Here is a 26,725-nt window from a genome sequence, read left to right as displayed (position 1 = left end):
TGCTATGTATAATTCTTAATAATAATTTTACTGTTTTATGCATTCATTATTATATTTATTTCTATACCAAAGTGATATTTTTGATAATTGCTCTATTTAGAAGTAACATATTTTTCCAAATATTATTTATAAACAAAAGGTAAGGATACTAATATATAATTGTTTCTAAATAAAATAAATAAAACGATTAACTCTAATCAACTGATTAACGCGAGAAATTATTTGGTGCTTTGTATAAAAATTTTTAATGCATGTTACGAAATCTCAATAATTTCAAAGGAGCATTGACACATATCAATTTATGATTATACTATTATCTTAAATCTGTTTTCGTGATATATGTATATTGTAATCTTAAGCACGCTTATAGATAAGACAATAAGTGATAAACCATGTGACAGCTTTAATATTCCAAGCAACTACAGTAACGATATCGTTAGACATTTCTTTTCGACATCTTTGTTATCTTGTTTGAAACCTCTGATCCAATTCATAAGTTTGCTTTATCGAACTAAAGTCTTCTCATGGAAAAAAACTGGACATAAACTTTATATGGAAGATTTAGATGCATTTTCTGGCTTCGACATCATAATATGAGAACGTTAACCGAGGACCCTTAATTTTATCGCGAAGGAAAATAAACTTGCTCGATATACACAGTATCTCTTTATATGGAATACTATTTATGTTTAATGATATTTTTACAACTTAAGTCTCTCCTGAGAATTCTTATAAGCGTAAGCTTATTCAAGAAGCTGGGGAATCATATATAATTAACATCTTGTGCGCGCGCACACCGTCGAGAGTTCTCCAACAATGCTTTATTAATAAACCGCGCAACTCGAAACGTTTCATTCTGTTGACAGGAATCTACTACGATGAAGTAGCGATGAATGATAGATTAACAATCGCGGGGAGAAGGACGGCTTATTTCATATTTCAGCGAACATTTTGAAACACGGCCGCGTCGTTCTCGACGTTAAAGGATGAGATATTGCGGATCGACGACGTTAATATGTGATCACCAAAAACGCTAGAAGTTCACCGCGAAATCACCCCAGTCCAGAGCGCGGATGATCGCAGCATCCATCATCTCTGCACGACACTTCGTTATTTCTTTCTTGAAGAGAAGTTCGGGCAGCAGTCGAGACGCGATTACGCGACGTTACATCATTATCAGGAAAAGTCGCGCGCAACATCTGCGAGGAGGCAAGAAGGAACGAGGGAGAATCAACTTACTTGGTCTCTCGTTGTCGACATCGTCTTTACCGCAGGGGTACGACTGCCGTTGTGAATGATGGTGCTTATGGTGCCGGCGATGTCTCCTCTCCCCTGGCAAATGCACGCCCACGTACACCGTGTGCGCCCTGTGACCTGGATGCAGATGAAAGGGTTGCCTCGTCACGCAGGATCTCTCAACCCGCTCGGAATCACCATAATTGTCTCATATGAGACTTTTCCGCGGAACACGAAAATAATACCCCGATAGAAAAATGTCCCAAATATTGTATAATTATTATACGTCACGGAAGGAAGGAATTTTGCACAGTGTTTGTCAATGGTTGTGAAATGCCATAACGCAGCGATTTTGTCAGAATACAATTTCTAAATCGTATTTGATTCTAAATGAGATAGAAAAATTATTTCAGAATAATTTTGCAGTTTTTTTTAGGATAGAGATATTTAATCATTTTATATATTTCGTAAAATTTTTTAAAAATAAATATAAAACTCAATATATTTATCAATTATTAGGTAATTTTTTCAAATTTAATTCTGCAAATATTTTACCAAGATAATTCGCCATACATTACTGTTTTGCGGAAATACTGTTTAAAAATAAATTGTGCAAGTATTTATATATATTTGCTCAAAGGTCTAAATTTTTACATGTATTTCAAATATATATACATAATTGCAGCATTTAAAATTTTGTTATATAATTTTATAAATATTTTCCTATATAGGGGTAGGAATTTATATAGGTCGACATCGTTTGATCGCGTTTAATCTCGCTTACGACAATATGAGAAGAGCAGATTTTACACGGGATTTCTGATGAAAAGTTTTCCTCGTATCTTCCAGCAAACGAGAAGACTTTACACTTACACGGGTGTTCGCATAACACGGTTGCGTTATATTGGCACATTAAGATGACTCAGCTTTAGGTGAAAAGGTCAATAGGTCTGTGTGCCAATTTCGCGGTGATAGGTAGACGAATGGTTGAACTTTATGTGAGAGAAATAACACATATTAATAGCACACTATTAACACTTTTACTGTTATTAATAACAGTGCAACCTTTTAGCATAATAGTGTACAGTGACTATCATCTTGACTATTAGCTTGTGGCTGCTCTCATTAGCAAATTGTAATTTTCTACATGATATCACGTGAAAATAATGTCACGATAAGAATGTAAAGGACGTAGATATTTACGTTATCTGTTTTATAAATGGACATTATATATATATAAATAAAAATAAACATTAAAGTTAAGATCATGGAATACTGTATCAAAGTACAGCATTAGGTCAGAACATTTGTATACTAAATATATATATATAGCCTGACATTTTTACCGATCGAACATCTTTTAATAAACGCTTATTTCTCACATGCATTATTAATTATATTTTAATTTTTGAAATGCACAGTTTATGTGAAAATACAAAAGATATAACTCTGAAATATAAAATTTATAAAATAATATAAAAACTTTTTCTCATAAAGTACATATATTTATTTGTATAAGTCTTTAAAAAAGTAATTCTTATTTTAGCTTAGGTTTCTTAGAAAAAATAAAAATTGAAAGAAAATGTTTGCTCGGTAGCAATTTCCAGAAGCTCTGTGAATTAGCCATGAAACGTCGTCTTTAAAGACGGGTCGACATTTTTCAATGAAGCTTCGAATTACGTTGAAGGAGATGAACACCTGACAAACGAGGCAATCAATTTGTTTCGGTAAAGGGTTCAGCGTTTACGATGCAAGATCGTCACTACATATATGGCCTCTCTGTACGTTTCATTGTCGATATAAGGTGACCTCGTCACATGTCCCTGTCCATCTATAGCCGGCGATGTTGTTTAACGAAGTAACGATTTTCGAAGCTCCTACACGTGCGAGGACCGTCATATGAGCAAACACCGAAGCCAAATTCGCATCAGACTGACTTATTACGAGCACGTTATTGTGTGTCAATTTGATGTTTCAGCAGAAGTCTCAGAAGACACCTCGTGAAAATTGTCATAAAAGACTTTTACATCAGCTTACTTTGCAGAGTAATAATCATAAGAACTATTAAAGCTCGCAACTTTCCCTCCTTCGCTAGTCAAATATTTTACTTTCATATCGTTTTCACAACAAATCGCATACATTTGACCATGACAAAATTAATCTAACTCGATCTCACCAAAAAATATTCACGACAATGGAAGATATATATTTATCAAACACCTCACGTATATATTCAGCTCAATCTAAAAATATGTAAATTCGATAGATCCAATATAACTTCGATATATCAACAAAATTATAATACCAATGTAGTTATAAAACACCTTGTTTAGTAAATTGAAAATATATTTCTATTCCTAAATAAAATAGCGCGAATAAATATTTCGACCGATGTTTCATTAGCTCTGACAAAATGAATGAAACAGATAATAATCCTTAAGGTTCGCCAGTAATAATTAATAAAAATCTCTCCTCAAAGTTAAAAGTCGACCAAACTGGCAATTATTTATTATAAATAATTAGTTAAAATACAACGTTTCGGCTGTCATTGCAGCTCTTTTCAAGTAAATCTATAAAAAGTTACATAAAAATAATTATAATTTTAATACATTTTATTGCAACAAATAATTATACATTCATATATAAAAATATGCTACATACCAAACGTAAATGCATAATAAATTAATACAGTAAATCAAATTCACTGCATATCACCGACAATATTCACCATTGTTTTGATGAACAATGTAGAACTGACAGAAGTAAGCAAGAAATAAACAGATGTTAACAGTTAGCAAGAATCTTAATCACTACGCGTTAAGAAAATCGAGACAATACTAATGTGTCTTTCGCAATCTAAAACCTCATAACAAAGTCAAATAAATAATTAAATAAAAATAGTAATTAGCTCTGTTAAATTAATAATTGTAAACAAAGAAGGGCTATAAGAGCTATATTAAACATAACAAAGTTGTCAGATGATATTAAAAAACTTCATTTAAACGGAACGAGAAATACATAAGAAGTGAACATTTATTCGCATTTAAACGAAATAAATAAATAAATAAATAGGTAAAAATAAAAATAATTTACGAATGATATGGTTAGATCGCTCTTATTGTAAATAAAGGACAAGGATAGAGAATCTATTGCTGTAAGAGCCAATATATAATGCTTAGCAAATTTGCCAAGATGAGGAACATTCTCAAATCGAGATTTATAAGAGTTCTCCTTCTTTCCTAACAAACTTCCTAAAATAAATATAGACGAGAAAAATATATCGGTCCGAAAAATAATTTAAATACCGTCAAGAACACGATCACAAATCCCACTAAAATGAATGAATTTCTTACCTTCATAATCCTTTTCCGTGTAAGACTGATGGGTGATCCGCGCGCCCGGGTCCTTTGGGGCCTCATCGTCACCTGTCCCGCCCGTGTGGGCTCCTCCGCTGCCGGCTCCCGGCTGCATCCACGGTCTGTGCAAATTAATTAAAAATCTTCAATTCAATTACTGTGCCAATGACGACTCTTTGTACGCATCCGCCGCGTTAATACATGCTTCTATTATTCATTAACACGCATTAATGAGTTTCCAATCATTAAGGCGGGACTGTTATCGAGCTCGTTCGCCTGTGACTTTGTTCTCTTTGCCGAAGCACGTTGCTCGCTGACGCGAAATTTTCTATGGAATGTGGATAAATAGTATATTGTGTATCAAGTGCGGAAAGTTGACAATTAGTCACGAGTGCGGGTTGGTCACCACCCCACTCGAGTGAACAATTGTCAATCCGCACTTGATACACATACTATTTTGTATTGCAAGTGCAGGCAAAGTGGCTGTTTCGGCGCGTTTTCTGTGCGCGAGGCGGCCGATCGCACGCCGCCATCTTGCCGCGGCACGGTGGGAGAATAGCCGGTTTCAATACATTTCCTACGGCTTGAGCCGTATACAATGACTTTTAACGCGGCTCAGCCGTAGATAATGGCTTTGAAACCGACTTATTCACTCACCGTGTCGCCGCTAGATGGCGGCGGGGGAAATCGGCCGCTTTCGGCACAGAAAACATGCACCGAAAGTGCCACATTGCCTGCACGTATAATACAAAAATTTTAATAGTGAAATTTGACTGTGCTTTTGTATTATAATTTGACACAGAACCTTTCCGCTCGATTGATCGAACAAATTGGAAAAGTTGTCTATTTCGATGCTGGTGAAAGATGTCGATCAAATATATCACGGAGTAGTTTGTAGACGTCTATCCACGAAATATTCCGTGGGCGTCTGTCCGCAACCGTTCATAACTACTGCGCGACGCGAGTTAATAATAATTAAACTTCCTCAGCCCCAGGGGCACTTTGCTCGCAACCGCTTCCTTCTCACGTTTCTCTTTTATGCTATTAAGTTTCACACTATTTCTTTCACTTGTTTTTATATTGTGTTTACATCTTTAATCTTCGGTGTGACTTATTTGCTAAGTTTCATGTACGTGTAATTAAATATGATTTAATTTTGCATAACATGATTTAATTCTGCGTAATAAATTAATTTCGTGACTATAAATTCCCGAAATGCATTACCACATACATTTTCACATTGTAAATTCGCAACAAATATTTGTTCCAGTTTATAAATTAGTATCGTAGTTCCGAGACAGCTTTCACGCACATTTTGTTGTAGTCGCGAGAGATACATAAATTTCGATGTTCTCGTCGAGCTTTCTCTTGATTCTAACGAGAATAAATTTAGCGTATTCAGCAATAAGAGTAACTCAATTTTCAATTATGTAAATGATTTCACGATCGAACTACATTTCTTGGAAGAAAAAAATAATGTTTTTGAATAAATTAAAAAGAAATTGTACGTATTTTGAATATTTAACCAGATTTTTATTCATATTTTATTTTTTGTCCGTGCATGTAATAATGCAAAAATGTATATTAATATTAGCTGCATTTTATAAGTCTGGTATTTAAAAACAAAATATAATAGCATTTTGTTTATTATGGAAACTTATATTTAATTTAAATTTTATAGTTAATTAGAACGTGACATTATCTCTTTATCTATCATTGACGATGCTAATAGAGTTATTCTTTTATATTATTAAGATAACGATATATGTACATATAATAAATAGACTTAACTAATAATAATTGCAATTTGTATAAAAAATTAATGTGTCTAAATTTTTATTTAAATTTTCACATTTTTATATTAAAATTATAGTATTTATTTCGATTAAATATATTTAATGTTTATTCAAAGTTGCATGTCTTATCAATTATCACAGTTATTCAATCGGCATTATTTTTTATTGAATCGATATGACTACAAGTTATACAACTCTGTAGTAGAAGATATCATTTTGTTCTACGTATTATATATTCTATACCTGTTCTCGTATTACATAGGAAACGCAACAACTTACTCGCAATGCTGACTAAATTGCATAGAATCACATGCAATCGATCGTTGCAGTTCAATTATATGCGAAAATGAGAAATAGATTCAGTTAGATAGATTCAGAGAGTGAACGTGGGTTGATTACAAATAAGAAAAAATTACAATCATAGGAAAAATGAATGTGTGAGCACGAATAATTTAAACGTAACATTTCAACGAGAATTGGCTGCTTTACCTAATATGCATTGTCATAATAAGTGGGGAAAACGAAAGTGTGGTTTACCGGCCTACAATCTAAAGCAAGCTTTTTAATTAAATTATATTTTCTTCTCTCGTAATCATATTATTGTAACGCAGAGTTACATGAGTGCATATTAGCGATTATATATCATTAAATTGCACATTATCTCGGAGTAATAAATTTATGAAATTTAATTATGCGTACATTGGTTTTATATCACGATGAACTCAATGTAGAGAGAAAGCATTATTATTAAGAAATTCTAATACACTGTTGGTTTTTTAAATTCCAACATTACGATAAGGAATAATGATATTAACTGAATTGCAATTTTCAGAAATAGCAATATATATTTTTTAAACACTTGAAGTATAATTAATATAACTTATAAAATTAGCTTCTAAATGTATAAGTAAATCGCAATAGTATTAAACTTATCAAACAATTTCACTAATATTAGACGGAAACATTTCGATTGTTGAAATCTTAAATTATAAGTATGTGTTATATTCATATGTACATTTTTAATTCATATGCAACTTTTCACTTGAAGCAAATTCCTTCATTAAGCAACGATGAAAATATCGGTTATAAAAAATACAGTTATCTTTTTGATATAAAAATTATTATATTAATTAATATATCACAAATATAATTAAATAGCAGTAATAGTAATACACTTGATTGTTTCAATTTAAATGTTACAAGTTATTTAATTTGATCGACAATCATATTCACTTGATTCTAAGCTTCTGGAATATTACAAAAATTCCAAGCTTCTGGAATATTACAAAAATTTATTAAGATTGAATACTTTTGTCGTTCTTTCTCGGAAAAAAACGAATTTAATAATATGGTCGGCTATTATATCTTGGTTTTGTCTCTCGTAATCACCTTCTTCCTCTGAGACATTTACTAATTTCCTTCTGCGTCGACATCTTTAATCACGCTGTTCTCACGTTTATCAACGATTGTCAGAGCAGCTTTAATGTTAAGTAGGCGTCACGATGGAATGTATAAAAAATTAGAACGTGGGTATACAAGTTGTAAAATTAATTTTGATAAGAAAAAATAAAAAGTTAAATTGCGGATTAAAAATGTGTGCGCTTTTACTCCTCTTTTCAATCTTCTTTGTGCAATCAATATGCAATCAGTATGCAAAATGTTAGATTCCTTTTGTATTTCAAGCTCGTTACATGAGATCACGATTAAGTCGATCGATCGAAAGCTTTAGACAGACGGCGACTCTCATGAATAAACAATGTATCTCGCAAACAAAAGTTTGATATCATTATTATTGAGGATGTAAGTTTCTCCGTAACAGAAATAACCGTGTGCTATAGTAGACATAGTCTGTATATAAATTTACGTTCGCACATCGATCGTGTAGCACTGCCACGGTCGTCACGGTATTCTATCGGCATTCCGTTTCTGTCACGCTCATAGAAGGGATTCGATTATCATGCTAATCGCGATTTAATTCTGGGATACAAGCAGCTGTTGCACAGAACAGAGAGTTTCGCGCGTATCGGGCTTCTTTTTGACGTGACAAATTTCTTACAATCGCGCAAGAATCTGCAATTATGCGGGACAATGGCGGTAATGACAATGATGAAAAATTTAGTTGATGAATAAATGGCAGTAAATGGTAATGATTGAATTTTTCCCACTGCTTTTTGATGACACAAAAGACTATTTGTAAATAAAATTATCAAGATGAGAATATTTGTTGTGTGGATACAAAAAAAAACGTAAGAGAGATATTTTAAAGTTTAATAACGAAATTTTTTTCTTGTTACATTTTAATTAAAACACATTTTATTTACAAGTCTCTCACTCTCTCTTAATTTATATATGAAAATTTATATGTAAATTGATATGAAAAAAATTATTGATGAAATATATTGTTTTCCCTTCTCATCAAACTTTTTTTCTGAATTATTGAATTGTTTTAATTGTAACCATTGTTACACTTTACCAACAAGTCATACAATAGTCATTTACACGTGTTGGAAAAATGTAAAAATAATAAACATAAAGCAAGTTATCGATTTTAAAACATAAATTAAAATATAACGTACGACACTCAAGTAAATTATAATTATTTGTATCACTTCTCGAACGTAAAACATTAATATGTTAACACAATTATGAATAGATAATATTGAAATGATATATACGTAACAATGACAAATTGTGTCACGCATAGTAAAAGATTTTAATAAAATTTGTTAAAGTCTTATACCTTCAGATTGATAATGATAAATTGAAAATGATAATGATCACATGATATATACACATAAAAAAATAATTGATAATAATTAAGAAAGAATTATGCCAAATTTACTGAAACATAATGTGCTGCATGATACTTACTCTTGTCAGACAATGCGTCACGACATATAAAAAATATGGTTCACTATGATTATCCGCCTACACTGCGGATGTTAATTTTGACATGCGCGTTATAGCGACGGTTTTATGTCTTGTCCTAACAAAGACCAAGTTATATATATTAAGTAAAGATTATAATATATCATTTTCTCTCTTTATTGTTACTTATGCGCGTGTAAAACTCCTTGCTATACTTGTTTTTCATTTGATACTTGAGTTTCCTATTTTTAACTGTGAAGGCTTCTTTGTTTATCCGTTTATTCGATTGTGCTATTTCAACCATGTTTTCTTCAATAATATTTGCTTAAGAAATTCCACATAATATTCAATTATTAACGATATATACTGTAAACATTTTTCACACAATATTTGTTTAATAAATTTTCAATTAATAATAAAATAATATAAAATTTTTCAATAAGAATTATTTCAAATAAAATTAATAAAATGACAGACGAGATAAGAGCAGAGATTACAATGAAAAGGCAAGTTTCTCTCGCCCAAGATTGTTACCTTGTTTGCGAAGTGATTAATCTTTGCCTTTTTCTGATTCTTCCCGACTATCTCCGACTTCAACGACGCTCGATCACGCGTGGCAGACGTTTGACAATGAGACGATCACCGAGGGAGCGACATTTCTTATACCTCGTTCCCGGGAGCACATGGCGGGAAACAATAATTAAAACGTTGCGCACCGCGGTATGCACCTCGTCGCAGATGTAACTGGCGCAAGAAGACGAGCTTCTCGCGACGCGAATCAGTCGCGAATATGGGACGAGAGATGGAAGGGTCGCTGCTTAATCTGCTTTTCGTGGGCGCTGCCAGGTGCAGCTCTCTCGGATTGCGACGAACGCAATTGCAGCGCTCGATATAAACGCGAATGACGTATACACGTGCTGTCAGGGTCGCCCCGGATCAGTAGTGTGTGTCTCTTCGCGGAGAAAGACAGTGGAATACGCGACGATCCCGCGTTATGCATACTCAATGAAATGCTCTTTCAAGGTTCTCGCGGCGACCTTCTATTTTATGTGTACTTCTCGAGTATAATTAATGCACTAAGTTTGGTGCATACAGTTTATTGAGGCATTGATTATTATTAGCGTGTGCATATTAGTATTGAAAACGTTCGAGTTAGATGACTGAGATAAAAATAATCGATCAAAGACTAGTTTATATTCTAGGTAATTCCCAGTAATTAATCATGAAGCGCAAAATTGTGAATCGATATAGCTGGCTGAATATTAAAACGTCATGCTAATCGATTCAAATTGTTGTTTGAAAACTCAACGTCAATACAATATTGTTTTATTAAATATTTCATTATATTGTAATGATGTATCACATTTCTTCTCCAAAAATGAGAACTTTGGAAGTAGATTAATTTTTATTTATATCATTAGAAATTAAAACTGCAGTATTTTTCGTAGAAAAAGTATCTCTGACAAAGATTGTCTCGAATGAATTATTCATTGGTTGCACTTTCCTCGTGATCTGTGAGGTCACTCAACGGAATGTCAAGATCTCATTTTGTCGTTGTCGACGAATCAACCGTCGTCAAATGGATAATTACCGCAATACGATTACCCAGGTTATACCTATGTACAAAGCTCTACATAATGAACGACCTATTTGCCTAGGTTACGTCTGTACTAGAGGGAAGATGATTTGAGGAGAGAGAATATGATTGCATTGTTTGATTGTTGGAAGAATTGATAGCGTAGTCATCAGTGAAAAAAAGAGATCTTTGCTTTTTTCTTCTTCCTCTCTCTTACGAAAATTATTTAGTCATTTATATTATAAAAAATATATAAATATAATTTTTGCATAATATTATCAGATATACGAAATGTTTATTATATCAAATCAGACAACATGAAAATTATTCGAAATTCGAATTATTTAATCAATCAATATTTAATAGAAAATATTAAAATTAATGCTACAAACATCTCTGTTCTCAAAAACTCTCGGAAAATTTTTTCCAGTATTTCAAAATTATCACGCTTTTTAAACATAATTTAATTTGAAACGTATATGTAGTTTACTAAAGTGTTTTGGACATCCGCGCATTAATTCGCGCACTTAATATTTTCATAAAAATTTTGTATTAAAAAAATTGTAATTAAAATTTTTAATTTAAAAAAATTTTTTAATGTTAAGTTTTAATTTAAAAAATTTTTTAAATTTCATTTATATTCGTTACATCAAAAATGTTCTGCAAATTATATTAACAAATAAATCAAGAACATTTGCGTAACGTATAATTATATCTATGTATATACCAAATGTTTTCTTAATTAACATATAATTCATAAAATAATTTCTTATTTTATTATGTCATGCCTCATATCTGTTTATTGAAGTATATCGATCCACTTATAATAAATGCCAACAAGTCTTGATAAACTCTAGTTGCTCTAATTAATCTAATTAAAAAATGTGCTATAACAAAGTTTATAATTCTGCTAACAAATTATCAAAGAAGGAAATATCTTTGAGTATGTTAGAAATGTTTAGGACACGTCATAAACTACACATTTTAATGAATAAAATATTATAGAATAACATATTTAAATACCACTTTAAAGAAGAATAAAAAGTTTTTAACGAGGTCTGCATAGACATATAAAATATTTGACTACTTTATAATAAAAATAGAAAGTATACGATGGCAGAAGGAACTAACGCGGTGCATTGCGCTGCGCTTCCGGTTTCGGAATGAGTTAACGAATTTGGACGAGGAAGCGGACAATGCTCGGGCTGATAATCAAGCGGCGGACGGGCCAATGAGAGCATTAACGAGGGACAACAACGTCAAATGAAAAAGTCCTTGTGATACGGCACTTTTCCGCAGACATGCGGCGATAATTGATGATTTAATAGAGATGAAAATGACAGCGAATCATTTAGGGTGGGCGCGATAGATATGTATGCAATTTGCTTGTAAACGTATTAATTATATAATTGAGATGACGATTCAAACTTAAAGGGATCATTAATACCTCCTTTATATCACACATCGAATATTGTGATCTCCAATAATTGTCTTTATCAAATGCTCTCCAAATTTGCAACGCAATGATTGCTAATCTCACGAATGGAGTAACGTAAGTTTCCCTGCTAATATTAAACAAATGTTGAAAATTGCTTTATAAATGGAGAAATTTAATATTGTGATTTTAACAAAAATAATATCATTAAAAGATTCATTAAAGTATGTATTATCCGTGAAAGATCGTATTTTTTAAATAATTTTTTATATAAAAACATACAACATTTGAATATTTCTAATATATGAATTATATTAAAAAATCGCGAAACACACATATAACAAAATTCTTAAAAAAAATTTTAAATTAACATTCTGTCGAATTTTCACAGTGTCATTCCATTTTTTAATGTCTAACTTTTCAAGTGAAACATATTTAACACATGAATACTTTTGGCTTGGAATTGACATCGTATCAAAAATACATTTTTCACTTGTCAGTGAAAGGCGAATAAAACAAATCGATTTTAAAATAGAACAAAACGTTTTCCGCGCAAAATATTTTAATATTTTGTCAATACAAAAATGAAATGCAATGCTTGACTTATCGTTAAATAAGAATGTCTATTAAATATTTGAAAATTATTTCTTGTCTTCAAACACATTCATCAATGCAGGTGTAAAAAAGTTTGTAAAAGAAGTTGAACTTTGAATCAATTGATATTGTGTGAAATGTTTTCAGAAAGATGTCCCACACATCTGTGCATATAATATATCTATTTTAATAACATCATCAAAAAATCAGCTCTTTTGTTTTGTCAAAGAATTTGTCATCAAAATTACATCTACATATGTCATTTTATTGACAAATTCATTACATGTAACATCATGACTATTGTTCCTTGCATGGTAGATATACCACTTATGTAACAAAATTATTTTATTAAATAATTTTTCTTCAAATATTATTATTTGCAATACGCCTAATTAATCGATTGAAATATTTCCATGAAAGAACTATAATGAAAAACAAATAAATTCCGATCAATGTCGTAACATAAACGTATCAACACTTGTATCAATGGCATGTTTATTTTTCAGTCTAACAGATAATCACAAGAAAAGGCAGACGTGGAATTAAAGGTAAACTGATAAAACAATTGATTAAAAAAACATGCGACAGTAAATTAACGACCAATTAACTGATAAAATGATAATTCTAGTATATAATTGTCGTTCCATACATTAAAACTGTATTTACTTATTGTAACGTAATTTCGCGCACACGTGTAATAAATTAAGTATCGTTTAATAAATCTTGTTAGACCAATAATAATATATCATTAATAAAAAAGCAAATATTGATCTTTATTAATATATTGATTTTTAATCACGAAAGATAAATAAGAATAATGTATATTTAAGATTGATTTATATAGCTTTTTTTACCGACAAATTACCGAAAAAAAGGTATAAAGCTGGATTTAATAAGAGTTGGAATTTAGGGGATCTCCACCACGTGTGGTCGTCCCCTAGTTTAATATATGACGTTTAGTACATGACGAAAAGCTTTAAAGCTACTTTACACTATCGAGACGTAGCATCAGCGTATATTGAAATTAGCAAAATTGTCGGTAGCAGTCTCAAATAACCATCGGACGTGCCAAGGGGAAAAGATGAATGTTTGTGCGTTGTGGAGGAAATAATGGCAGAAAATCACTGGTCCATTAAATAATGCTAATATATAGATGATTCTAATCGGCGTTAAACCAGCCTTTGTTTCTAACTTTTTGCGTTATACAACTAAGGAAACATAGCGTGCGATAATGTGATTTATAAGATGATTTCAGTTCCATTGCGTGTCATAGTTTATCTGCGTAAAATAATGCGTATGACGAGTAGAAGAGATTTCCTTTAAAATTTGCAGATAATTGTTTGTAAGTTTGAATTTCAGATTATTTTTATACATATATTTTTCAAGATTTTTATAATACATGCATTTTCATAATGTCCCAATGACAGACCTATATTGGTAAGTTGTATAAGAATAAGATTTCGCTGATCGCGAAAGTGGGTTGGTACAATATATTAAATCTTTTACATTATCTCATATTACGTAAATCGTTTATATAAGAGAGAACATATCACAAGCAATTTTATAAAACGCGAATAAATAGATTAAGGAATATTTTCCTATCTCGAGAAGAGACGATCGAGAAGAGAATCGTAAAATAAGTATCCTGCAGGCGAAAGCCCAATCGATTGTCACTGAATATTAATTGAATTTTCTTGTACCTTCGAGATATAAAAGAGGTCAAAAGTCGATTATTTTGAATAGACTATTACTTTTTAATAACCTTGTGTTTTTTTTCCACCCTTTCTCAAATAAGTACTGCAGATTGTATCTGTACGTAACTTTTTTGTGTATTATAAAATTGTATTTTTATGAAAAAATATTTATGTTCCCGCGATTCGTTTATACAGAAATATATAAAAATGTATACATCGTGCGTTTTTCTATATCTGGAATTTGTTAGTTTGAAATAACAACAAGCGTATATTTTTGTTTCTTGTAATTTTAACATGAAATTTTACCTTTCAGCCAAGCTATCTCATTCAAACCGTTTATGAAATTTTTTCACATCGACATTTTTCTTAATTGACTTTGATCACTTTTTACTATCAATCTGTCAATTATCTGAATTATCTGGACCATCGCAACATCAATTAAGTTGGATCATATTTATTTTCAATCTGAGCTAATTGCCTTTTGCTTAGCCGAGCGTTATTTATCGACTTCGAAAACTTAATTTTCTCCAAAACAAGCGATAGAGAAAAATTATTAGATTATTAGAAAAAAATTAAATTAATTATTTGAAAATGATAAGTAATAAATATACCTAATAAATAATTATGTTTAAACGCTAACACGTTTTTGACAAGTGCTATTATCTGAATATCTTTTGATATTTTTGGTTTGTCATTAGTATTAAAGTTACAAAAGTTGATAATGGTATGCAAAATAATATATTAATAATATGATGTGTACATGCAAATATGTTTAATACGTAAATAATTTAAATTTCCGGTAACAAACAAATGTTTCACATTTGCATTTCAAAGAAACAGCATAGTTTTCATTTCTTTGTAAACAGAATCCTCTGTTGACATACTTATTTGTTTTTATAATTAACTCTCAAAATAAACGAAAGCAATGTTGTTGATATATTGTTGTTGGTACTGATAAAAGTTGTTGTACGTTTTATATCGTTTCTTTTCACGTGTTTTTTTTTTTCTACATGCTATTGATATAGATAATTTGTAATAAAATGCCGTGCGTCAATTATCAACTCTGTCTCGATGAGTTAGCCGATTTTTTCCAGGTTCGCTGCCCCGATAACGATAATCGCAACATTCAAGAATCAAGCACATATAAGCGTTGATAAGGGAATCTATACATAATGACGTCACTTGGGTTAAAGTGCGGGTCAGCACGTGATCGATTAGCTATACTATATTGCGAAATAATTATTCTCTCACGACTTTTTCCGTATTGAGCAATACATGACAGTAATTATACACGCGAACAATTATGAATACAAGCTTGAAAAAGACATCACTTAAACGATCGACTAAATAAATTTGCATTTCATATGAATTTAATAGTAATATATGCATCGGAATTAAATGCATAATGTGCAAATTGTAAACACTGATTAACACAGCTAATTACACATAGTTTTAATTCTTTGAAATCATATGTGTTAGTGTTTTTACATCTCAGTAATTCTAACATTTGGATCATATTTGAGTCCATTTCACTTGTACAAACATTTTTATTGTTAACAGAACTCTTATTACATTAAAAAAAAATAATACTAATTAGTGTTTATATAGTTACAGTGGAAATATAATTTTTTTTATATTCTATAACTGTAGCGTTATTAATTTTAATGAAAAGAAAAATAGGTTGCCTTTTGTATAGCACTATTAATATATTTATATTAATGCGTTTTCTTTCTTGAAGTCAGAAAATCCTTCTGAGAAATTTCTATGATGGATATCGATATGTTGAATTTGATTGACACGCTTTAGCTGCTATCACGTCGATAGCACGTTTCAGGTATCTTATAGGTATCTTTTCATCTTTTGAAAGTCGACTCAAGTACATCTCGAGAATCTCGAGCAAACAAGCTACGATCTAATATAAATACAATAAAACGGCGAATATAAATTTTTCATCGATACTGTTTCTTCGACTTGCAGAGTCGATCCATTCGGTGGCATCAATCATTATCGTAACAGTGTAAAATTATTAATATTAATGTATTATTTATATAACATTATAAATTTTCCATTATATTCATGTTAATCAATGCAGAACTGTCATTATTTATTAATTAATATGATAATATATTGTAATATTTAATTTTTGTACAATAAATATAATGTCATCATTAATTTTTGTATAATGAAATATTGCGTATTATTAATTACTATAATTATGATATCACACATAAATAAAAAAAATAATATACGAGAGAATAAAATAGAAGAGAATAACTGAAATACGAATGAAATAAACTGAAGTAAGCGATTAAGCAATAAGCATATAATTATGCCACGTGAATATTTTATAAAAACGCTACTTGTGCACGCATTCTCGGAGCTCCATCGACGACTGCATTGCTCGCGGTGGCCGAAGAAATTCGCCACCACGACGATGAGCACAATGAGGGAGGATGCACTTTCGGCTGTAAACGTCAGACCTCGGTGGTCCTCATGCCGCGGCTTCCCGAGTAAATAAATAAACACGCGTGGGCGGACGAGAATGTGTGTATTCAATTGGAGCCGTATTTCTATCCTTCCCTTCTCTTCTCTCTATATTCACTCATTAACACGCACGTGCACACACCACGTTGCACCACGCAACACGTCTACGCAACGTCTACGCACCGCGGTGTACGCCGGTGAACTGTTTACCATCGGGTGACAGCCAGATGATAACTTCCGATCGCGCTCTCCTCTTGGCACTTCGGTACCAGTAAGCGACCAGCAATCGCGGCCAGTCGGAGCACAAGCAGTTGGTGGCTGACAGCAGCGCGGAGACAGTCATCCGGTGATTCTGATAAGGAAACTCCGCCCAGATAGTGTGCCCAGATATGCTCCAGAATCCGGTCAGATTGCCCCACGGAGAGGGGAATGATTTTGTCATTACGAAATTCGTGATGATGACAGAACAAAGGGGGTCGTCAGTTCGTCCGAGGACCGGTATTTGTCGTCGATTTTTATATAAATATATTTGTTAACAAGAAATTGATTTGTTCGGTTGCTGAAGGTACGATTCCTCGATTTTTTTTAAGTAGCGTTGAATGTAGAAATTGCACATGTTCAATGGAGAAGTTGATTCTTCAGTTTGATGTCGCGTATCACTAATAAACGTCAAGATTCAAAGGAGAGCAAAAGAAGTAAATAAAATAAATAAAATCGATTGTTATACATATAAGTAGTGATTTAAAAAAATGACTCATATATAATTGTCAAATTGTTCTAAATTCAATTACTGAACTTCAATAACTTCTTAAAATTAAACAGTGTGAAAGAGATAACACTACATTGTATGCATGTTTCAATGGTTGCAGCACATTATGGTTTCAGATAAGCCAGAAAACTAAACAAAAATTCTTCATATATGTATATTCTGTTTTTCAATTTTCAATATCGTATTTTTGCTAAATGTTTTATCAAAATATTTATATTATACACTTTATATAATATATATAAATATTATAAATTGTATATTAACTTCGTAAAAATAATATAATAAAAAATGAGATAAGAAATAATACACTGATTATGTATGAATTAATTTGTAAAATAATTATCTTGGCAATATTGAAAACAAAATATGGAGATTGCACAACATAAAAATATTATCTTCCTTCTTTTTCTTGTTATTCCAAGTTAATTTTGCTAATGACAATTTTAATTGATCATCTGATATCGTGTATCTGATAATCATGCATCATCGATTGCACATCAGTCTGAATTATTGCACAATGATTTATGCACATTTTTTATTATATACATCACACTTACAAATGACCGGCGCGGCGCATTGAAAATTGTTATAATACGATAATTAGTTTGACGTGCAACGTCGTTGCTTTGTATTTACTAGCATACACGTGGACATAGCCCAGTCAGAAGTTCTGCATAATGATTAGCTTAGAAGAAGGGAGAGATTTGCATATATTATACCGTGCATTACATGCATCATACTCTTTTTACTTCTTATTTATGTTAATTATTTTCTTTAAAAGGCAACACATGTGTTTGTCGATAATATCTTCATGTTTCATTATTTTACTTTTACATAACCAACAATAGTGAATATTATTTTTTTGCGTGTCTTTTATTAGTGGATATAATAAAAGACTGAAATAACTTTACATCTGAAAATATAAATATTTAAAATTTCATAGAAGAATTAGTAAAATTAGTACTACAAACTCGTTATGTAATATGCAACAAAATCTATTAAAATTCATAGAAATGTTTCCTTAAATGCAATGTATTGTCATTTGCAACAAACATAATTTGTAAAATTAAAAAAAAAATTATGCAATAATATTCAAGCAATTATTTCCGATAGCAAAGGGTCTTAATTAGCATACTGTAGCGCGTAATATACAGAGATGAGGGAAATAGCAGAATATGTCATAAATCATTAATTGTGCAAACGTCCATTGCGTGCTGTATTTGTAGCGAGCCCACGAGAGAGTACGATCAATTCGTGTAATTATCAATTCGTATAATTATGCATTATATATCTAAGGATCACTTTATGGGCCTCTATGTGTTTACGACTCCAATTAATCAGCAATTATGCGCAATTACTTTTTAATACCTATATAATTAAATTATTATAAGATATGTTTGTACACATAGACAAAGCATGTATTAACAAAATTACTAAAAAAATTATTATGGTAGAAAAAAATTTTTTTAAATTTATTTAAATTATTTTCACACATCTTATGCACTCAATACAAACGTCCAAAGTTTTTTTATTGCATATCTGCACGTGTATCTATGCATGCGTATGACTCTGATTTTTAATATATAATAACAAATAATAATTTTCAAATTTTGAAAAGAATTCTTAGGATTTTTATATAGGTATAATGTTATTTTATAAACACACACTTAAGATTTCGATATAACAATAAATATATACAATAAAAGTAAATCTATTGTGAAGGAGAATCGGTTTGTTGAGAATCATTTTCCAATTATATTTTTTTACCATCTTTTTATTATGCAATCACTCGTTTCCCTTTTATGTAAATCCTGAAATTTCTGTCTTTACCCGCATTTTTACGATGACAAGTAAACCACTAAAAACCAGAGATAGCTAGTTAATACCAATTCGAGGATAATACAAACCTAATTAAACGCAGATGCTTTTTCACAGCAAATAAAAAAATGATATATTCGTGATCGGAATATGGCGTATTATTGCCATGTGTTTCATTATCAGAGATTATATGATAGCCGCAGAAACGTGTTTGTCGCATGAAGGAACAATTCGTTATCACTTTCGCGATGCTCGATGAGAGACACGAGAGACATGCTGTCTAGCAGAGAATTAAATAATGCCGTTGCAAACTTTCGTATGCACAGTATTGTTGGGCAACATATAATGTATTTCAGAATTTAAATATACCTTTCCTCTAACTAATAAAAAATGTCATATTTTTTTTAGATTCTTAAATTCTGTTATCTAAAAAATACCAGTAGGTACTAGTTACTAGTATCATATTATTTATATATATATATATATATATCCAATTAACGGAATCCGCAAACAACATCCAAAACTATCTACTATGTTGTTTATATTTTTATTCAATCATTTATTTGTATGCGTGTAAGGAAAACTATCTATTACTAAAAACGGTAACAATTGCAGAATGCTCTCGTATCATTTAATGAAAAAATTTGATGAATATTTTTATAGCGAAAAATTGAAAAGAATTTCTCATAGAGAATATTTGATCAAAAATTTAATCCTTTATGTTTTAAAAACTTTAATTTTTAAAATTAGATATAAAATGTATTATAAATATACATTAATATAAATATAAACAGAATTTTTTAATAAATTATAAAATATATTTTTCCTCTCAGTTAAAAAAATAATTATTAAATAAACCGACTTAAAATACGATTTTCAATTTTATTCGTATTTAATTCAGGAAAATCCCTTAAATATATAATATGTTAAATGTCATTGGGCAAAATTCTTCCATAAATGTAATTCGAGATGTAATCAGAAAATCCTTTTAGAAATTTTTATTAGGGAAAAATGAACTCTATTCACCATGACTTTTGTGATATGCATGAGAAAGTTATCATTCTTTTACAACTAACACGTGCCTCTCGCGTTAAACCGCTCTCAATTAACGTCTGTTTGTAAGCACTGTAAGTCTTTTTAAAGTCAATCAGTACGCACTTAAGACTCGTAAATAGTGTTTCGTGGCATTGACAGCTCGTCATTTTCCTCGTTACTTCTTAGCTCGGCACCTATTGTCTGACGATAAATTAGATAGTACAAAACCAGCATATGTACGTTAATTGCATGTGAGCCCAATTTAACGTGTATATCTCGTGCGAACACGTGATTAAATGATAACGTCTAATCCTCGTCCCGTTATAATAAGACACATAAGACGATCAGCTGACAGATCTTTCAGCAATTGCCGAGTGACTCATAATATGTGTTAAATAGTTTTATGCTCTGATTAGTCATTAATTCATGAGTTATTTTTATTTCAAATAAACGTAAAACGTATATTTTTTTCTCTCCATGCAGCAATTATAGAAAAGATTATGTCTATTAAATAACTTTTATACCAACTTTATAAATGCATATTTTGAAAGGACAAATGTTTATATTGCATATCTTTGTTGTTTTATTACTCTATTTTTTAAGCAATGTAGAATCATGAATTACGATGGTTACGTCATAAATGACAAGCTGATATCTCTTGAATATTATGTTTGATAATACAATCCATATAGAATCATAATTTAGTCTGAACTATATAGTTTGGAGTAGTTTGGATTTACTTCGAGTCCCAATGATGTATCATCGATAATTTAATATTATACAGTTCTGTTTCTCAAATAAATTTAATCTATTACTCAATATATTTGATCTCTTTAGTAAATAAAATATCAAATATATTACAATATTGCTTATTGACTATAATTTACTATATTCATGTTCAAATAGCATGCAATAATGAAGAGTTTTTGCAATACCGTATTTCAAATATGCTGAAATTCTGCTCGAATTGTTGAAATTTACAGTATACAGATGCGTGTATTGTCATCGCAATTTATAATATATATTATCATTCATATTAGACACGTCATTTAACACGACATGAGCATTTATTTGAAATACGTTATTGCGAGAGTCTTTAACATATTTGCTATATATATATATATATATATATATATGTGTGTGTGTGTGTGTGTGTGTGTGTGTGCTTACCTCCTGATTTACTGGCAGTCTTGAATGCACCCTTGTTACTTCCTTTCCTTCACTTTGATGATGTTCTATATCAAAGTGTCCGCATAACCACAGGAAGTAACACTTTGTACGCGCGAATAAAATCGATGACTGGATTTTGATCACCACCGAGGAGAGAGTTTCGATGTTCTCTTAATTAAGATCTCCTGTGAAATCCTCTCGTGCGCGACATCTCAAAGATTGCATGCTGAAAAATATTGAAAAAGTTGGAGAACGTAAGTTTTTCATTTGCAACAAATTTACTTGTTACTTTCTTGAAAATGAAAGAACAGAAAATTAAATATAAGAGAGAAGGGGGATCAAATTAAACTATCTGTAAAAAATTATTTACAGAGATGGAATGAAATGTTCCGCTCGAGATACTCTTATATATAAATACAAAACTTACTGCAGAAAAACTTGTCCTTAGTCAACTCTAAAGAAATCAAATACAATATAAGGCACACACGATTCGATATCAAACAATTTAAAAAGAAAGAAAAATTATACGCGAAAATAAAGAAAGTTATTAGAGTTAAATTTCACAATCAAATCGATAAAGTTTCTCCCAGAAAATTATTCCGAAAATCTGGAATAAAATCGAAAAGTGACGATGACTTAAATATGCGAATGTTCATCATCGATTCATCGGAGTTTAATATCGCGTCGCCTTGACCTGTCGACAGCGAATTGTGGAAATAAATGCCGTCTATAAAAAGCTGACGTTACAAATTCATGCAACCTTCACTATCTCTGCCCTATCGCTCGCAATTACAATTGCCACAAACGGAATATCGAACGCAAGCCCTTCGCGCCCTTCGCGTTTAACAAGGACTTTCTCTTCTGTTTCTGCAGATGCTTACAATGCACTGATATAGTTACGATAAGAGAGTATAATTGATAACTCGATGAATTTTGCTTGAATCGACCCGCTAAATATTTTTTCTTTATTTATGTATTATTTATTTCTTAAGTATTTTTCGACATACTCTGGATATTTTATCACAATTATTGTTGCTATTAATATTTTAATTTCAATGTCAGCGAGGCATGATATCAATATATTGATATCAATCTATCTCAATGAAATTTTGAATAAAAAGGTAAACAATTTTTTATAAGCAATATAATTATTCATTTTATAGTTTTATATAATATATACATTAATTATTTATTTTTATTATTAATTATAAAAATCGTTTTATCGTATATGACTAGTGACGCTTATTTGATTGACGGAATAAAGTATATCGATATACTACATACGATTGATTACACACACATTTAATTATCTTTAATCCTACCGTCATGTTAAGTCTAATTTATACTATGGATTTTTTTAATCTCCACAGATAAAGCTATGATTGTGTATTGTGTAATATCATAAAACTAGATGATATTTACTGGCAACGAAAGACATCTGTCAATATTGAATTATAAGTTGATGCTTTTTTAAGATACGAATAAGTTTATTTTACGATATTGATAAAATACTTAAATATATTATCTGTCCTTTTTCCTTTTCATTGAATTGACATCGAGAATAAAAAACTGACATTACGACACAATCTTGAACAAAAAGAGAATTAAAGGGATAAAATATTAAATGGCACAGAAAGAGAATAAAATAAAAATTAAACACATACGCGCAAAGCCTCAAATAGCGGTTAAATGATAAGAGGAAAAATCTCGTCTGTATTGAACAACGCTTATCACTGAGAAAATTTAGTGACTCTCAATAAGAATCGCGTGTAATAGCTGTCCACAACATGGAACGCGGAAGACATACGATACGATGCAACGAGGCACATTATTTTTTTCGTGCTCGACCGCATGGCAAATCGTGAAACAAGATATCTATTTATTTACGAAACAACGATATGTCTGCAAAAATTTTTCAACAACATCAAACGAGGAAATGATCAATAGTGTAGGAGGAACATTGACTTTGTTTTTGACATTGTAAGTGTGCGGATCTCAGGAATCGATGTTCCTTTTACATTACTATTTTAGGTTGCAATCTAGTCATATGATTCAAATCATTATGTTGTCTATCGGGTCTAATAACCGGAGTAGAAACACAATTTACGAATTTTAACCATCACATTATGACTATGTTGGAGGAATATCGCTTTTCATTTTTACATCATGTTCTCTTTTTTTCTTACCATAATATTTGTTAATCATTATATCTATCATTGTATTTTTAATGCGTTACATACTCTATGACGTTTTTGATTATGCTTGATGTATATGTTATCGTTATGACACCGTTTATTTTTTAAATTCAGAATTTTTAATCAGCGTTGATAATGGTCAAAATATTGACCGAAATGTTCGCTTTGTATGTGTATTTAAAGAGGACTTATGTTTAATTCTTTTTTGTCACCTTTTATTGTAATTCATTATTAGACATTAGATTAAAGAATATTATCTTTATATATGACTTCACTTTCAATATCATAATTTGAATTTTTATATTTACTGCTCTTAACAGCCTTTTATCAAATTTATTAAATTTATTTTATTTGTCATTTATTTTATTTTATTTATAAAAGCACTTATAAAATATAAATATATTATTTGTATTCAGTATTTCTTTCGGAACATACAATCAATTAGATCTCAGAATCACGATTTCTTTTTTCCGTCTCGCATTATTATTCAGATGAACACCTGTCGAATGATTGCATATGCTTGCTTCGTAAAGATTGAAATAGTAGTATAATTTGAATCTGACTCTGAATATCTTGGAATTAATTATGTTTAATATAATATTACTAATAAATAATAATATTATAAATATAAATTAGGGGAGCATTTCTCGTGTATATAAAAAATACTCTTTATTAAAAAATAAAGAGAATGAATCTTATATATATGTGTAATATATAAATAAAAGTAATTTTTGAGATTGAATTTTTTATTGTGTATTCTGCCACACATTTACAAAAGATGTCCCAAATATCATTACGGCTCTTTAAATTAGAAGAATCATTAAATTTGAAAGATATTTTCGAGATTCTCTGAAAACAACAAAATCTAATTGATTGTATGTTCCGAAAGAAATACTAAATACAAATAATATATTTATATTTTAAAAAATGGTAGTAATTTAATCAACCAACTCTGGCTATTTAATGATCTTAATGTCATTATTATAATTTGTAGCACTTGATAAGGGCCGAAACCCATGGCCGAAATGTCGTGAATATTAAATAAAGATCATTAAATAGCCAGAGTTAGTTGATTAAATTACTACCATTTTTTAATTATCATCTGGTGACTTCAGAGATTTTTACATCTTATATTTATATTTTATAAGTGCTTTTATAAATAAAATAAAATAAATGACAAATAAAATAAATTTATATATATATAATAAAAAAAAAGTATAAGGTGTATATGAGAGAAAGTATTGTTATCGAATATATTCCCAAAGAATATACACATTATTGATGCGTCTTCGCATTGACCATTTCCTCGTTTGATGTTGTTGAAAAATTTTTGCAGACATATCGTTGTTGTGATTCGTAAATAAATAGATATCTTATTTCACGATTTGCCATGCGGTCGAGCACGAAAAAAATAATGTACCTCGTTGCATCGTATGTCTTCCGCGTTCCATGTTGTGAACAGCTTCATTTAAATTAAAGTACTCTTGCATAAGCAATTATGTATTTCAAGAAGTATCGTTAAAATAATAAAAAGAACCAATGTGCATTCAGATGAATAACTGAACAAGCAACACGATATATACTTTACAAATGATATCTTTCACATGAATGAGGGGAAAAAATCTCTTAAGAACTTCTTTGATACATAGAAGAAAAAGTAAGAATATTTCTCTTTCTCGCGCTTCCTTAAAAAAAAAAAAAATGTACCTCGGAAAAGCAAGACGATTCTTGCATTTATGATCAAGAAACTGACTAATATAATTCGCTTATACCCGACGACTTCATCATTAGTAAACTTTAGTAAACTTTTGGATACAATTATCCGAAATATACATAATTGTTTTCTTTTCCGAGCACGTAGCACATTAATTTAAACTTAGCGCTTAAGGGTAGCTGATCTGTATGCGATTGATATTAACCCAAAAACTTGTTTTTTAATTACGAATAAATATACATACATATTGCAAAGATTCAAAAAGATGAAATAAAAATAATATATCGAAGAAGCAGCAGAGGATGAAAAATGTACATATATATATATCCATACATATATATATACGCACGCAGATTTTCTCGCACGCGAGCAAACAAATCCAAGAGAGTGCCTCTCGTTTCTGTTGTCACCCCGGACGTGTGTATTCACGGAATGAAGATGAAAGAAAAGTGCATCGAGCGAGAGAAAACGGGTAAGGCACGTCGCGCACGAGATCTAGGGATCCTTCTTTCCCGATCGACGGGCGAGTCGCATCCTCCCGCAGGGCGAGGACGAAGGACAACGTCGGCGTGCAACGACGGCGTCCCCGTGTCAACCCTCGGACCTTTATACGAAGGACCGACGCGGAAGGAAGGAACGTGCGACGCGTGTCCGCGGCGCGAGAGTACTGCTCGTGGCAAAAGGTGGAGGCGCTTCCACGCTCTTCGGTATTGATCCACGTGGACGACACTCCTCTCCGCGCGTTTGTTCGACCAGCCCCGTCTCTCTTCGTATATAGCGTTCATCGGCAATCTGTTCTGTTGTCGTGCGCGGTTGTTTGCGCTCTCGTTGTTTCAGAAGGGCACTATCTGCCTGTCTGGATCGACCGAGACTTTTTCACAGGTCGATTGGCACAGATTGATTATCATAGATGATAGATCGAAACAGGTTTCGCAAGCGCTATTTGGAAAAGGGAAGAAAGGATAGACGAAGTTTTGACATATTC

At 31.1% G+C, this 26,725-nt stretch overlaps 1 protein-coding gene across 16 annotated transcripts in view; it reads right to left on the bottom strand.

Moving 5' to 3' along the window:
- The window catches only part of Ndae1 (Na[+]-driven anion exchanger 1), a 55,448-nt gene extending 29,042 nt beyond the window's left edge, over positions 1-26,406 (bottom strand). For 9 of the 16 annotated variants that reach the window (XM_085480136.1, XM_085480137.1, XM_085480138.1 and 6 more), the window contains exons 1-3: positions 16,916-17,356; positions 4,590-4,714; positions 1,240-1,374 (exon numbers count right to left, since the gene is read on the bottom strand). In XM_085480136.1, the coding sequence (XP_085336262.1) occupies positions 1,240-1,374; positions 4,590-4,714; positions 16,916-16,953 (298 nt within the window). In that variant the 5' untranslated portion in view covers positions 16,954-17,356. Of the gene's footprint in view, positions 1-1,239; positions 1,375-4,589; positions 4,715-9,790; positions 10,064-16,915; positions 17,357-21,831; positions 22,058-22,258; positions 22,286-26,073 lie in introns of those variants that run through there. The other 7 variants (XM_085480151.1, XM_085480148.1, XM_085480141.1 and 4 more) reach the window with 6 other exon arrangements.
- Between the last annotated feature and the right edge of the window lie 319 nt (positions 26,407-26,725).

Source organism: Nylanderia fulva, unplaced genomic scaffold (assembly GCF_048542155.1).
Source record: "Nylanderia fulva isolate GAGA-0341 unplaced genomic scaffold, ASM4854215v1 Scaffold14, whole genome shotgun sequence".
NCBI classification, from domain to species: Eukaryota; Metazoa; Arthropoda; class Insecta; order Hymenoptera; family Formicidae; genus Nylanderia; species Nylanderia fulva.
This window is presented reverse-complemented; position numbering and strand designations above follow the sequence as displayed.